This window comes from Entelurus aequoreus, linkage group LG02 (genome assembly GCF_033978785.1).
Source record: "Entelurus aequoreus isolate RoL-2023_Sb linkage group LG02, RoL_Eaeq_v1.1, whole genome shotgun sequence".
NCBI lineage: Eukaryota > Metazoa > Chordata > Actinopteri > Syngnathiformes > Syngnathidae > Entelurus > Entelurus aequoreus.
The window spans coordinates 89,519,538-89,537,075 of NC_084732.1; the positions used below are offsets into that span (position 1 = coordinate 89,519,538).

Below are 17,538 nucleotides of genomic sequence, written 5' to 3' on the forward strand. Positions count from 1 at the left end.
ATTGGTATGTTGAAGTGATTGTTGGCAGACATTATTGGTATGTTGAAGTGATTGTTGTCAGACATTATTGGTATGTTGAAGTGATTGTTGGCAGACATTATTGGTATGTTGAAGTGATTGTTGGCAGACATTATTGGTATGTTGAAGTGATTGTTGGCAGACATTATTGGTATGTTGAAGTGATTGTTGGCAGACATTATTGGTATGTTGAAGTGATTGTTGGCAGACATTATTGGTATGTTGAAGTGATTGTTGGCAGACATTATTGGTATGTTGAAGTGATTGTTGGCAGACATTATTGGTATGTTGAAGTGATTGTTGGCAGACATTATTGGTATGTTGAAGTGATTGTTGGCAGACATTATTGGTATGTTGAAGTGATTGTTGGCAGACATTATTGGTATGTTGAAGTGATTGTTGGCAGACATTATTGGTATGTTGAAGTGATTGTTGGCAGACATTATTGGTATGTTGAAGTGATTGTTGGCAGACATTATTGGTATGTTGAAGTGATTGTTGGCAGACATTATTGGTATGTTGAAGTGATTGTTGTCAGACATTATTGGTATGTTGAAGTGATTGTTGTCAGACATTATTGGTATGTTGAAGTGATTGTTGTCAGACATTATTGGTATGTTGAAGTGATTGTTGTCAGACATTATTGGTATGTTGAAGTGATTGTTGGCAGACATTATTGGTATGTTGAAGTGATTGTTGTCAGACATTATTGGTATGTTGAAGTGATTGTTGTCAGACATTATTGGTATGTTGAAGTGATTGTTGGCAGACATTATTGGTATGTTGAAGTGATTGTTGTCAGACATTATTGGTATGTTGAAGTGATTGTTGGCAGACATTTTCGGTATGTTGAAGTGATTGTTGGCAGACATTATTGGTATGTTGAAGTGATTGTTGTCAGACATTATTGGTATGTTGAAGTGATTGTTGGCAGACATTATTGGTATGTTGAAGTGATTGTTGTCAGACATTATTGGTATGTTGAAGTGATTGTTGGCAGACATTATTGGTATGTTGAAGTGATTGTTGTCAGACATTATTGGTATGTTGAAGTGATTGTTGGCAGACATTATTGGTATGTTGAAGTGATTGTTGGCAGACATTATTGGTATGTTGAAGTGATTGTTGGCAGACATTATTGGTATGTTGAAGTGATTGTTGGCAGACATTATTGGTATGTTGAAGTGATTGTTGGCAGACATTTTCGGTATGTTGAAGTGATTGTTGGCAGACATTATTGGTATGTTGAAGTGATTGTTGTCAGACATTATTGGTATGTTGAAGTGATTGTTGGCAGACATTATTGGTATGTTGAAGTGATTGTTGTCAGACATTATTGGTATGTTGAAGTGATTGTTGGCAGACATTATTGGTATGTTGAAGTGATTGTTGTCAGACATTATTGGTATGTTGAAGTGATTGTTGGCAGACATTATTGGTATGTTGAAGTGATTGTTGGCAGACATTATTGGTATGTTGAAGTGATTGTTGGCAGACATTATTGGTATGTTGAAGTGATTGTTGGCAGACATTATTGGTATGTTGAAGTGATTGTTGGCAGACATTATTGGTATGTTGAAGTGATTGTTGTCAGACATTATTGGTATGTTGAAGTGATTGTTGGCAGACATTATTGGTATGTTGAAGTGATTGTTGTCAGACATTATTGGTATGTTGAAGTGATTGTTGGCAGACATTATTGGTATGTTGAAGTGATTGTTGGCAGACATTATTGGTATGTTGAAGTGATTGTTGGCAGACATTATTGGTATGTTGAAGTGATTGTTGGCAGACATTATTGGTATGTTGAAGTGATTGTTGGCAGACATTATTGGTATGTTGAAGTGATTGTTGTCAGACATTATTGGTATGTTGAAGTGATTGTTGTCAGACATTATTGGTATGTTGAAGTGATTGTTGGCAGACATTATTGGTATGTTGAAGTGATTGTTGGCAGACATTGGTATGTTGAAGTGATTGTTGGCAGACATTATTGGTATGTTGAAGTGATTGTTGTCAGACATTATTGGTATGTTGAAGTGATTGTTGTCAGACATTATTGGTATGTTGAAGTGATTGTTGTCAGACATTATTGGTATGTTGAAGTGATTGTTGGCAGACATTATTGGTATGTTGAAGTGATTGTTGGCAGACATTATTGGTATGTTGAAGTGATTGTTGGCAGACATTATTGGTATGTTGAAGTGATTGTTGGCAGACATTATTGGTATGTTGAAGTGATTGTTGGCAGACATTGTTGGTATGTTGAAGTGATTGTTGGCAGACATTATTGGTATGTTGAAGTGATTGTTGGCAGACATTATTGGTATGTTGAAGTGATTGTTGGCAGACATTATTGGTATGTTGAAGTGATTGTTGGCAGACATTATTGGTATGTTGAAGTGATTGTTGGCAGACATTATTGGTATGTTGAAGTGATTGTTGGCAGACATTATTGGTATGTTGAAGTGATTGTTGTCAGACATTATTGGTATGTTGAAGTGATTGTTGTCAGACATTATTGGTATGTTGAAGTGATTGTTGGCAGACATTATTGGTATGTTGAAGTGATTGTTGTCAGACATTATTGGTATGTTGAAGTGATTGTTGTCAGACATTATTGGTATGTTGAAGTGATTGTTGTCAGACATTATTGGTATGTTGAAGTGATTGTTGTCAGACATTATTGGTATGTTGAAGTGATTGTTGTCAGACATTATTGGTATGTTGAAGTGATTGTTGGCAGACATTATTGGTATGTTGAAGTGATTGTTGTCAGACATTATTGGTATGTTGAAGTGATTGTTGGCAGACATTATTGGTATGTTGAAGTGATTGTTGGCAGACATTATTGGTATGTTGAAGTGATTGTTGTCAGACATTATTGGTATGTTGAAGTGATTGTTGGCAGACATTATTGGTATGTTGAAGTGATTGTTGTCAGACATTATTGGTATGTTGAAGTGATTGTTGTCAGACATTATTGGTATGTTGAAGTGTGTCCCCCTGTGCTCTCAGGGCAGGAGAGCTTCAACTCTCGCTCGTTGGCCCTGCAGGCCCAGAAGAAGATCGTGAGCAAGATGGCGACCATGGTGGTGGCCAACATGCTGACGGACGACACCAGCAGCCAGATCCTGGACGAGCTGTACAAGAGCAGTGTGGAGTTCACCAGGAGCAAGAAGGAGGCCCACAAGATCATCAAGGACGTGATCAAGGTGGCCCTGAAGATGGGCATCCTGTACCGCAAGCAGCAGTTCAGCCCCGAGGAGCTGGAGACGGTGGAGCGCTTCAAGAAGAAGATGAACCAGGCCGCCATGACGGCCGTGTCCTTCTACCAGGTGGACTACACCTTCGACCGGAACATTCTGTCCCAGCTGCTGCTGGAGTGCCGGGACCTTCTCCACGCCGTGGTCCAGCAGCACCTGAGCGCTCGCTCGCACGCCCGCATCGACCACGCCTTCAACCACTTCTCTCACCTGGACTTCCTGGCCCGGCTCTACGGGGACGGAGACGAGTACAGACTCTCTCTGAGGAAGATCTGTCACGGCATCAACAAACTGCTGGACGAGGGCACGCTTTAACCTTTCACCTCTGACCTCTCCTACTTGCATCACCTCCTCTTTCCTGTCTCCTGCATCTGTTGCCATGGAGACAGTCAGCATCCTGCCGCTGCGGCCATGTTGGATGAAGACTGTTGTCCTCGCAGTTTGTTTGTGTCATGTGTGAAGAGTAGGTGTGTGTGTGTGTGTGTGTATGTGCGCGCGTGCGTGTGCGCGCGTGTGTGTGTGCGCGCGTGCGTGTGTGTGTGTGTGTGTGTGTGTGTGTGTGTGTGTGCGCGCGTGCGTGAGCGCGTGTGTGTGTGTGTGTGTACAAAGGATATGTAGTTTTAGTGTATTTCTGGTCTTTTATTAAAGATGATTTCCCTCATCATGTTCTTCTTCTTCTTTCTGACAACAAAATATCAAAGGCAGCTGATTGATGTGTTGAAGTCCGACATTAACCATCGTTTTCACAGCACTGATTGAAGTAATGTAAGACAATCACCCAAATACCCACTTGGCCAACACAATGTGTGAACATTGACACATTTAATAATAATAATAATACATGTTACTTATAAGATTAACATTGACACATTTAATAATAATAATAATACATTTGACTTATAAGATGAACATTGACACATAATAATAATAATACATTTGACTTATAAGATGAACATTGACACATAATAATAATAATACATTTGACTTATAAGATGAACATTGACACATAAAATAATAATAATAATAATAATACATTTGACTTATAAGATGAACATTGACATATATAATAATAATACATTTGACTTATAATATGAACATTGACACATATAATAATAATACTGTCAAGTTCTCCAGGTTTTTCACAGCCGTGCCCAAACTTGAAAGGGCCAGTTGGACTCAAGAAGGACTCAAAGGGACAACTCCATCCTTCTTGAGTCCAACTGGCCCTTTCAAGTTTGGGCACGGCTGTGAAAAACCTGGAGAACTTGACAGTTGATAACCACCAGCGTGGCAGTGAAGACGAGGATTAAGGGCCTGAAGTCAAAGAAGCTGCTGTCGCGAAGGGAGGTTTAACTTGAAAACTGCACCATGGCAAGCGAAGCTCTTGGGAAAACAGTCAAGCAACTGAAACAAGAGAGGACCGTAGCCAAAAGTGTCTTCACCAAGCAAGCCAACTACCGCAGCAGGGCTGCAGATACCATGATAAAGCAGGAACTACAAGAGGAGTTCTGCAAACTTTCCAGTCTGGCGAGGGATGTCGGTGAAGCAAACGATGACTACGAGACCGGCCTACTGGTGGACATGGAGGCCAAGTCTGAGGAAGGTGATGAAGTGAAACTGGATATGCAGCAGCAAAAAGACACAGAAAAAACCACAGAGGAGTGTGAAGCAAAACTGGATAAAGTCCGGAGAAAAGTGCAGCACAACCTTTGGTCCAGATATGGTGAGGACGAAGTCAACTCTGCAATAAATGAGGCAGGGACCGCCAGTGAAGATGTCCGGGGAATGCCTGTGACTGCAATCAACAGAGACGGATATGAGCTGCAGTGGATTGGAGTAAAATCATTGGTCAAAGATGCAATCACAAGCATGACTGAGTGGGAAAGGTGGATTCCAGATGACCAAAGGTCAAGGCTGGAAGGCAGAGTTAAGGACCTGAGGGCACTCAGCTTGGTGTCCTCGAGGCCAGAAAGGCCGATTTCCTAACGGCACAAAGAAGTGCAGAGGAAGGAAGAAGAGGAAGAGAACCCCAGCTCCAACCAACTCCACAGCCGGTGCTGAGAATCAAACCCACCAGTCTACCCAGATTCTATGGATTCAAAAGGAACTTCCATCGATGGCGTAGTGACTGGGAGAAACTGCAAAGACAGGGAGAGCCGACCGGCTCCATCGAAGTGAAGAAGTTTCAGCTCCTGGACAGTGTTGATGAGCGGATAAGTAGAGAAATACGCCTGTCAACATACAATGATGCGGAAGACATGTTCAGAGTGCTTGAAAACAGGTATGGCAACAAAACCACAATTGCCTTAGAAATAGTTGAAGAACTGGAGAAGATTCCTGCTTTAAAGTCAAACCAGCCAAGGAAAGTGATTGACTTAATCCAAAAGGTGGAAAAGGCCCTGGATGACCTGACAGTGCTGGGAAACATCGGAGCCATCAACAACCCCCTTGTGATCAGGTCAATAGAGAGTAAGCTGCCGGACAACATAAAGATCACCAAAAATGATTCCCGGGCGCGGCTACGCTGCTGCCCACTGCTCCCCTCACCTCCCAGGGGGTGATCAAGGGGATGGGTCAAATGCAGAGGACAAATTTCACCACACCTAGTGTGTGTGTGACAATCATTGGTACTTTAACTTTAACTTAAAGAGGGACTGGCTTACATTAATGGTCAACCCAGGAAGCAAAGTGACTGCAGACAATCACTTCGACAGCCTTCTCAAATTCCTAAAGACCCAAGAAGAAATCCTGGAGAAGCTAGAGCAGCTTGGTGTAAGTGAAAGGTCTGAGAAGAAACCTACTTACATGGAAAGGAAGTTTGCCTCTACCAGATTCACAGGGAAAGCCGGATGCGTTGTCTGTGGAGATGAAAAGCACCAGGAGAAGCTCTTCTTTTGCAAGCGGTTCAAAGAACTGAAGCCTGGCGACAAAGTGAAAGCTGTGGAAAAGCTAGGAGCATGCAAAAGGTGCCTAAATTGTCATGAAGAGGAGGAGGAGTGTACCGATACTTACCTGTGCAGGAACAGGGACTGCAGGAATTCTTCAGGCCACCACTTATTTATTTGCCTAAAGGAAGACTCCAAAAGAAGATAACCTGGGAAAGGAGGAAGACCCAACGTCAGACGACAAGCGCTCACCGAGGAGCAAGAAATGCTGATTTCTGAGCTCACCCCAGAGATGGCTGAAAATTTCAGGAGGGCCTTCGCCAATGTGGGTGTGAAGACCTACTGTGCTGGAAAGATCCAACCTGGAGTGATGGAGAAGACCTACTGCGCTGGAAAGATCCAACCTGGAGTGATGGATGCAAATACACGCGAGTTACCAGTAATTCTGATGCTGTTGGAAGTAACTAGCAATGCAGGACAGAAAATTGGAACTCTCATTGACCTGGCATCGGACACCAACTACATCACTCACAGAGCTGCCAGAAGACTCGACCTGCGAAATGAAAAGGTCACCCTTGTTGTCCAAGGAGTTGGAGGAATGACCATGACGATAAAGACCAGAAGATATTTTCTCAAGGTGAGAGTGAAGACGCCCACAGGCACAGAGAGAGCTCACGAGCTTGTATGCTATGGCTTGGATGAAATTGCCAAAGTGCACAAGGAAATCAAACCTCACCAAATCAGGAAGTTCTTCCCAGACATCAACCTCAAGGATCTGAAAAGACCAAAGCATATTGAGCTTCTTATCAGCCACCGTGAAGGAAGACTCGCTCCACAAAGAGTAAAGGTAATTGGGGACCTGGTCCTTTGGGAAAGCCCATTAGGAATGACTGTTGGAGGAGCACATCCAAACCTCCTTGAAGAAGTGGATGTGGCTATGCATAAATCCAAAACACACTTTGCCCGGTCTATGAGAACTACAGCAGTGAAGTATCAGGAGATTGCTGAAAACAAGATGACGACAGCTGGCAGAGAGTTCTTAAACTGGTGGAAATGGGACAGCATTGGAGCCGCTTGCGAACCCAAGTGTGGGGGATGCCGATGCGGCAACTGTCAACCAGGAGGAAAAGAAATGACTATAAAAGAAGAAAAAGAGCTGGAAATCATAAGGAAAGGCCTAACCTATGTCAAAGCAGATGCACATAGTGACGAACCACATTGGGACACGAAATATCCCTGGATTGAAGATCCAACCTCGCTGCCCAACAACAGGAGTGCAGTTCAGGCCACTTTCCTGTGAACTGAGAAGCAGCTCAAGAAAGAACCAGAGTGGCGAGTGGCATACACAGCTCAAGTCCATGAGATGGTGGCAAGGAAAGCGGCAAAGAAACTCACCAAAGAGACCATTGCTGGCTGGCAAGGACCAGTGTGGTACGTTAGCCACTTGGTGGCGCCAAACCCGCATTCAGTTACAACACCTGTGCGATTGGTATGGAATAGCAGCCAGAGGTTCCAAGGACGCAGCATGAATGATCTCCTGCTGAAAGGGCCTGATGTCCTCAATCCCATCCGAGCAGTTCTGCTCAGGTTCAGAAGAGGAGTCCATGCTGCTCTTGGTGACATTAAAAAAATGTACAATTCTGTGTGGCTAGAAGACCTAGAGATGCACCTCCACAGATTCCTCTGGAGAGACACTGAGGATGAAGAAATTGAGGAATATGCCATCACCAGAGTCAACATTGGTGATCGACCAGCAGGGTGCATCGCACAACTCGCCATGAGAGAGACAGCCAAGCTGCCCAAGTTCGCTAACCTGAAAGAGGAATGTAGGATCGTGGAAGAGGACGCGTATGTTGATGATCTGTTGACATCCCATAATGACCGGAGGAAAACACAAGAAGAGTGGAGGAGATCCTAAAGTCAGGCGGGTTCTTTCTCAAGCCTTGGGTCCGATCAGGCCAAAGTGGGAAGCGGGAGTCTGTACCAAGTGAGCCGAAATCCTCATCGGACAGGATCCTCATTCTCCCAAATCAGATGAGTGAAGAGGAAAACAAAGCCCTTGGTGTTGGATACCTCTTTGGAAAAGACAGACTCTACCTCATGACCTCCATCAATTTCTCAAGAAGAAAGAAGAAGATGAGAATGGGCCAAAATCTCCTGGTGGGAGAGATGAGAGAAAAAACTCCAGATCCACTGACAAGAAGACAACTGCTTAGCCAGGTAGCTAGCCTGTACGACCCAATAGGTCTTGTCACACCTGCTAAGCAGAAAGGTGCCATTCTTGTCAGGAAAGCTTTTCAAGAAGCAGCTGGAAGCAAAGCTCTGACCAGAGACACCTGGGACGAACCTTGGTCTGGAAAGTTGAGAGAAGAAGCCATCTCACTGTTTGAGGAATACACGCGCCTCAGCCAAATCACCTTCCACAACTGTCAAGTTCTCCAGGTTTTCACAGCCGTGCCCAAACTTGAAAGGGCCAGTTGGACTCAAGAAGGACTCAAAGGGACAACTCCATCCTTTTTCCTTGTCCTTATTGATGTTTGATTTGAAGCAGTAAAATAAAGTGGCTTATCGATGTAAATGAATGGATGAACAGAATGAATAGTTGAATAGTGGAATAGTGGGATGGTTGAATAGCTGAATAGCAGAATAGGTGAATAGTTGGGGTTGAATAGTAGATAGCGGAATAGTAGATAGGGGAATAGTAGATAGGGGAATAGTAGATAGGCGAATAGTAGATAGGCGAATAGTAGATAGGCGAATAGTAGATAGGCGAATAGTAGATAGGGGAATAGTAGATAGGGGAATAGTAGATAGGGGAATAGTAGATAGGGGAATAGTAGATAGGCGAATAGTAGATAGGGGAATAGTAGATAGGGGAATAGTAGATAGGGGAATAGTAGATAGGGGAATAGTAGATAGGGGAATAGTAGATAGGGGAATAGTAGATAGGGGAATAGTAGATAGGCGAATAGTGGATAGGGGAATAGTAGATAGGGGAATAGTAGATAGGCGAATAGTGGATAGGGGAATAGTAGATAGGGGAATAGTAGATAGGGGAATAGTAGATAGGCGAATAGTAGATAGGGGAATATTAGATAGGCGAATAGTAGATAGGCGAATAGTAGATAGGCGAATAGTGGATAGGGGAATAGTAGATAGGGGAATAGTAGATAGGCGAATAGTGGATAGGGGAATAGTAGATAGGCGAATAGTGGATAGGGGAATAGTAGATAGGGGAATAGTAGATAGGCGAATAGTAGATAGGGGAATAGTAGATAGGGGAATAGTAGATAGGGGAATAGTAGATAGGCGAATAGTAGATAGGGGAATAGTAGATAGGCGAATAGTAGATAGGGGAATAGTAGATAGGCGAATAGGTTGATAACCAGTTGCGTCTTCTGAGTCCAAACAGGAGCTGTCTTCCTTCCTCTTAGCAGCATGTCAAAGGACTGACTGACTGAAGCTCAAATATTTTGACCATGTGCTCTGAGAAGGTGAACAGGTGAATCCAATCACACCAATTTGTTGGAAGCAGGTGGAGATGTTCAGCCCTCAGCTCTCACTGTTGCCCCTTCAGGCCTGGAGTGTGCTCTACAAATAAGTGGTGTTTGTGCTGCTCTGTACTTTGACTTGACAAATACATTTGACTTATAAGATGAACATTGACACATATAATAATAATAATAATAATAATAATAATAATAATAATAATAATACATTTGACTTATAAGATGAACATTGACACACATAATAATAATAATAATAATAATAATAATAATAATACATTTGACTTATAAGATGAACATTGACACATATAATAATAATAATAATAATAATAATAATAATAATAATAATACATTTGACTTATAAGATGAACATTGACACATATAATAATAATAATAACACATTTGACTTATAAGATGAACATTTGCACAAATAATAATAATAATAACAAATTTGACTTATAAGATGAACATTTGCACATATAATAATAATATAATACATTTGACTTATAAGATGAACATTTGCACATATAATAATAATAATAATACATTTGACTTATAAGATGAACATTTGCACATATAATAATAATAATAATACATTTGACTTATAAGATGAACATTGACACATATAATAATAATAATAATACATTTGACTTATAAGATGAACATTTGCACATATAATAATAATACATTTGACTTATAAGATGAACATTTGCACATATAATAATAATAATAATACATTTGACTTATAAGATGAACATTGCCACATATAAAGGGTAAAAGGTATGTCTCTGTGTGGCTTATGTGCTTGTGGTGTCTCGGCCTCCCTTTGAGACAACGCCTGTTTCAAGATGAAACCTCAGCATGGACTTCAAGTCCTGCTATGTCAATGATTGTGATTTGAATTGTGATATCATGTGTTGTTTGTGACAAGTGGATTCAACAAGCATGATTTCATCTAAAGTGCTTATAATGAGTAGGAAGAAGGGTCCTGATATACAACTTCCTCTATTCAACAAGCATGATTTCATCTAAAGTGCTTATAATGAGTAGGAAGAAGGGTCCTGATATACAACTTCCTCTTATAATGAGTAGGAAGAAGGGTCCTGATATACAACTTCCTCTTATAATGAGTAGGAAGAAGGGTCCTGATATACAACTTCCTCTTATAATGAGTAAGAAGAAGGGTCCTGATATACAACTTCCTCTTATAATGAGTAGGAAGAAGGGTCCTGATATACAACTTCCTCTTATAATGAGTAGGAAGAAGGGTCCTGATATACAACTTCCTCTTATAATGAGTAGGAAGAAGGGTCCTGATATACAACTTCCTCTTATAATGAGTAAGAAGAAGGGTCCTGATATACAACTTCCTCTTATAATGAGTAGGAAGAAGGGTCCTGATATACAACTTCCTCTTATAATGAGTAAGAAGAAGGGTCCTGATATACAACTTCCTCTTATAATGAGTAAGAAGAAGGGTCCTGATATACAACTTCCTCTTATAATGAGTAGGAAGAAGGGTCCTGATATACAACTTCCTCTTATAATGAGTAGGAAGAAGGGTCCTGATATACAACTTCCTCTTATAATGAGTAGGAAGAAGGGTCCTGATATACAACTTCCTCTTATAATGAGTAGGAAGAAGGGTCCTGATATACAACTTCCTCTTATAATGAGTAGGAAGAAGGGTCCTGATATACAACTTCCTCTTATAATGAGTAGGAAGAAGGGTCCTGATATACAACTTCCTCTTATAATGAGTAGGAAGAAGGGTCCTGATATACAACTTCCTCTTATAATGAGTAGGAAGAAGGGTCCTGATATACAACTTCCTCTTATAATGAGTAGGAAGAAGGGTCCTGATATACAACTTCCTCTTATAATGAGTAGGAAGAAGGGTCCTGATATACAACTTCCTCTTATAATGAGTAGGAAGAAGGGTCCTGATATACAACTTCCTCTTATAATGAGTAGGAAGAAGGGTCCTGATATACAACTTCCTCTTATAATGAGTAGGAAGAAGGGTCCTGATATACAACTTCCTCTTATAATGAGTAGGAAGAAGGGTCCTGATATACAACTTCCTCTTATAATGAGTAGGAAGAAGGGTCCTGATATACAACTTCCTCTTATAATGAGTAGGAAGAAGGGTCCTGATATACAACTTCCTCTTATAATGAGTAGGAAGAAGGGTCCTGATATACAACTTCCTCTTATAATGAGTAGGAAGAAGGGTCCTGATATACAACTTCCTCTTATAATGAGTAAGAAGAAGGGTCCTGATATACAACTTCCTCTTATAATGAGTAGGAAGAAGGGTCCTGATATACAACTTCCTCTTATAATGAGTAGGAAGAAGGGTCCTGATATACAACTTCCTCTTATAATGAGTAGGAAGAAGGGTCCTGATATACAACTTCCTCTTATAATGAGTAGGAAGAAGGGTCCTGATATACAACTTCCTCTTATAATGAGTAGGAAGAAGGGTCCTGATATACAACTTCCTCTTATAATGAGTAGGAAGAAGGGTCCTGATATACAACTTCCTCTTATAATGAGTAGGAAGAAGGGTCCTGATATACAACTTCCTCTTATAATGAGTAGGAAGAAGGGTCCTGATATACAACTTCCTCTTATAATGAGTAGGAAGAAGGGTCCTGATATACAACTTCCTCTTATAATGAGTAGGAAGAAGGGTCCTGATATACAACTTCCTCTTATAATGAGTAGGAAGAAGGGTCCTGATATACAACTTCCTCTTATAATGAGTAGGAAGAAGGGTCCTGATATACAACTTCCTCTTATAATGAGTAAGAAGAAGGGTCCTGATATACAACTTCCTCTTATAATGAGTAGGAAGAAGGGTCCTGATATACAACTTCCTCTTATAATGAGTAGGAAGAAGGGTCCTGATATACAACTTCCTCTCGGTCCCATGAAAAATATCAAGACAAATGTAGCTTAGTTGCATATGAAGGATGTTCAACAGCACCATCTTGTGGATACTTCTGGCATTGCCCTGATGAGGACTCCCACTGGCCCTGAGCAAGATGGACACTTCCCAATCAAGCTGAACTCCATGCCACCCATCCATTTTCTACCGCTTGTCCCTTTCCATGCCACCCATCAACATTCAGCCAAGTTAACAAGTGCAAATTATGCAACCAACAAGCAAAAAGAACTGAAATATGTTCAGACTGTTAATCATTCAAAGGTGATATGAAATATTTTCAGACTGTCAATCATTCAAAGGTGATATGAAATATGTTCAGACTGTCAATCATTCAAAGGTGATATGAAATATGTTCAGACTGTTAATCATTCAAAGGTGATATGAAATATGTTCAGACTGTCAATCATTCAAAGGTGAACTGAAATATGTTCAGACTGTCAATCATTCAAAGGTGATATGAAATATGTTCAGACTGTCAATCATTCAAAGGTGATATGAAATATGTTCAGACTGTCAATCATTCAAAGGTGATATGAAATATGTTCAGACTGTCAATCATTCAAAGGTGATATGAAATATGTTCAGACTGTCAATCATTCAAAGGTGATATGAAATATGTTCAGACTGTCAATCATTCAAAGGTGATATGAAATATGTTCAGACTGTCAATCATTCAAAGGTGATATGAAATATGTTCAGACTGTCAATCATTCAAAGGTGATATGAAATATGTTCAGACTGTCAATCATTCAAAGGTGATATGAAATATGTTCAGACTGTCAATCATTCAAAGGTGATATGAAATATGTTCAGACTGTCAATCATTCAAAGGTGATTTGGGACTTAAAGGCTGTCTTAACATTGGAAGTCTTTTGTCAAACTTGAATGAAGTTAAGCAGCTACTGAGCAACTCAAAGTTGGACTTCTAGCAATGAATGAAACTTCTTTACATCCCAATCACATGATCAATGTTCCTGTTACACATGATCAATGTTCCTCTTACACATGATCAATGTTCCTGTTACACATGATCAATGTTCCTCTTACACATGATCAATGTTCCTGTTACACATGATCAATGTTCCTCTTACACATGATCAATGTTCCTCTTACATATGATCAATGTTCCTGTTACACATGATCAATGTTCCTCTTACACATGATCAATGTTCCTCTTACACATGATCAATGTTCCTCTTACACATGATCAATGTTCCTCTTACACATGATCAATGTTCCTCTTACACATGATCAATGTTCCTCTTACACATGATCAATGTTCCTCTTACACATGATCAATGTTCCTCTTACACATGATCAATGTTCCTCTTACACATGATCAATGTTCCTCTTACACATGATCAATGTTCCTCTTACACATGATCAATGTTCCTGTTACACATGATCAATGTTCCTGTTACACATGATCAATGTTCCTCTTACACATGATCAATGTTCCTGTTACACATGATCAATGTTCCTGTTACACATGATCAATGTTCCTGTTACACATGATCAATGTTCCTGTTACACATGATCAATGTTCCTGTTACACATGATCAATGTTCCTGTTACACATGATCAATGTTCCTGTTACACATGATCAATGTTCCTCTTACACATGATCAATGTTCCTCTTACACATGATCAATGTTCCTCTTACACATGATCAATGTTCCTCTTACACATGATCAATGTTCCTGTTACACATGATCAATGTTCCTGTTACACATGATCAATGTTCCTGTTACACATGATCAATGTTCCTGTTACACATGATCAATGTTCCTGTTACACATGATCAATGTTCCTGTTACAAATGATCAATGTTCCTGTTACACATGATCAATGTTCCTGTTACACATGATCAATGTTCCTCTTACACATGATCAATGTTCCTGTTACACATGATCAATGTTCCTGTTACACATGATCAATGTTCCTCTTACACATGATCAATGTTCCTGTTACACATGATCAATGTTCCTGTTACACATGATCAATGTTCCTGTTACACATGATCAATGTTCCTGTTACACATGATCAATGTTCCTGTTACACATGATCAATGTTCCTCTTACACATGATCAATGTTCCTCTTACACATGATCAATGTTCCTCTTACACATGATCAATGTTCCTCTTACACATGATCAATGTTCCTGTTACACATGATCAATGTTCCTGTTACACATGATCAATGTTCCTGTTACACATGATCAATGTTCCTGTTACACATGATCAATGTTCCTGTTACACATGATCAATGTTCCTGTTACACATGATCAATGTTCCTGTTACACATGATCAATGTTCCTGTTACAAATGATCAATGTTCCTGTTACACATGATCAATGTTCCTGTTACACATGATCAATGTTCCTCTTACACATGATCAATGTTCCTGTTACACATGATCAATGTTCCTGTTACACATGATCAATGTTCCTCTTACACATGATCAATGTTCCTGTTACACATGATCAATGTTCCTCTTACACATGATCAATGTTCCTCTTACACATGATCAATGTTCCTGTTACACATGATCAATGTTCCTGTTACACATGATCAATGTTCCTGTTACACATGATCAATGTTCCTGTTACACATGATCAATGTTCCTCTTACACATGATCAATGTTCCTGTTACACATGATCAATGTTCCTGTTACACATGATCAATGTTCCTCTTACACATGATCAATGTTCCTCTTACACATGATCAATGTTCCTCTTACACATGATCAATGTTCCTGTTACACATGATCAATGTTCCTGTTACACATGATCAATGTTCCTGTTACACATGATCAATGTTCCTGTTACACATGATCAATGTTCCTGTTACACATGATCAATGTTCCTGTTACACATGATCAATGTTCCTGTTACACATGATCAATGTTCCTGTTACAAATGATTAATGTTCCTGTTACACATGATCAATGTTCCTGTTACACATGATCAATGTTCCTCTTACACATGATCAATGTTCCTGTTACACATGATCAATGTTCCTGTTACACATGATCAATGTTCCTCTTACACATGATCAATGTTCCTGTTACACATGATCAATGTTCCTGTTACACATGATCAATGTTCCTGTTACACATGATCAATGTTCCTGTTACACATGATCAATGTTCCTGTTACACATGATCAATGTTCCTCTTACACATGATCAATGTTCCTCTTACACATGATCAATGTTCCTCTTACACATGATCAATGTTCCTCTTACACATGATCAATGTTCCTCTTACACATGATCAATGTTCCTGTTACACATGATCAATGTTCCTGTTACACATGATCAATGTTCCTGTTACACATGATCAATGTTCCTGTTACACATGATCAATGTTCCTGTTACACATGATCAATGTTCCTCTTACACATGATCAATGTTCCTGTTACACATGATCAATGTTCCTGTTACACATGATCAATGTTCCTCTTACACATGATCAATGTTCCTGTTACACATGATCAATGTTCCTCTTACACATGATCAATGTTCCTGTTACACATGATCAATGTTCCTCTTACACATGATCAATGTTCCTGTTACACATGATCAATGTTCCTGTTACACATGATCAATGTTCCTGTTACACATGATCAATGTTCCTGTTACACATGATCAATGTTCCTCTTACACATGATCAATGTTCCTCTTACACATGATCAATGTTCCTCTTACACATGATCAATGTTCCTCTTACACATGATCAATGTTCCTGTTACACATGATCAATGTTCCTGTTACACATGATCAATGTTCCTGTTACACATGATCAATGTTCCTGTTACACATGATCAATGTTCCTGTTACACATGATCAATGTTCTGTTACACATGATCAATGTTCCTGTTACACATGATCAATGTTCCTGTTACACATGATCAATGTTCCTGTTACACATGATCAATGTTCCTCTTACACATGATCAATGTTCCTGTTACACATGATCAATGTTCCTGTTACACATGATCAATGTTCCTCTTACACATGATCAATGTTCCTGTTACACATGATCAATGTTCCTCTTACACATGATCAATGTTCCTGTTACACATGATCAATGTTCCTCTTACACATGATCAATGTTCCTCTTACACATGATCAATGTTCCTCTTACACATGATCAATGTTCCTGTTACACATGATCAATGTTCCTGTTACACATGATCAATGTTCCTGTTACACATGATCAATGTTCCTCTTACACATGATCAATGTTCCTCTTACACATGATCAATGTTCCTCTTACACATGATCAATGTTCCTGTTACACATGATCAATGTTCCTCTTACACATGATCAATGTTCCTCTTACACATGATCAATGTTCCTCTTACACATGATCAATGTTCCTGTTACACATGATCAATGTTCCTGCTTACACATGATCAATGTTCCTCTTACACATGATCAATGTTCCTCTTACACATGATCAATGTTCCTGTTACACATGATCAATGTTCCTGTTACACATGATCAATGTTCCTCTTACACATGATCAATGTTCCTCTTACACATGATCAATGTTCCTCTTACACATGATCAATGTTCCTCTTACACATGATCAATGTTCCTCTTACACATGATCAATGTTCCTCTTACACATGATCAATGTTCCTGTTACACATGATCAATGTTCCTGTTACACATGATCAATGTTCCTCTTACACATGATCAATGTTCCTGTTACACATGATCAATGTTCCTCTTACACATGATCAATGTTCTTCTTACACATGATCAATGTTCCTGTTACACATGATCAATGTTCCTGTTACACATGATCAATGTTCCTCTTACACATGATCAATGTTCTTCTTACAACATGATCAATGTTCCTCTTACACATGATCAATGTTCCTGTTACACATGATCAATG

The 17,538-nt window shown here is 39.7% G+C and overlaps 1 protein-coding gene across 1 annotated transcript in view; it reads left to right on the forward strand.

The window, feature by feature from the left end:
• tnfaip8l3 (tumor necrosis factor, alpha-induced protein 8-like 3) overlaps nucleotides 1–3,936 on the forward strand; it is a 52,259-nt gene extending 48,323 nt beyond the window's left edge. Inside the window, exon 2 of the mRNA XM_062069778.1 lies at nucleotides 3,037–3,936. Within this exon, the coding sequence (XP_061925762.1) occupies nucleotides 3,037–3,599 (563 nt within the window). The 3' untranslated portion in view covers nucleotides 3,600–3,936. The remainder of the gene's footprint in view (nucleotides 1–3,036) is intronic.
• Nucleotides 3,937–17,538: the final 13,602 nt, after the last annotated feature.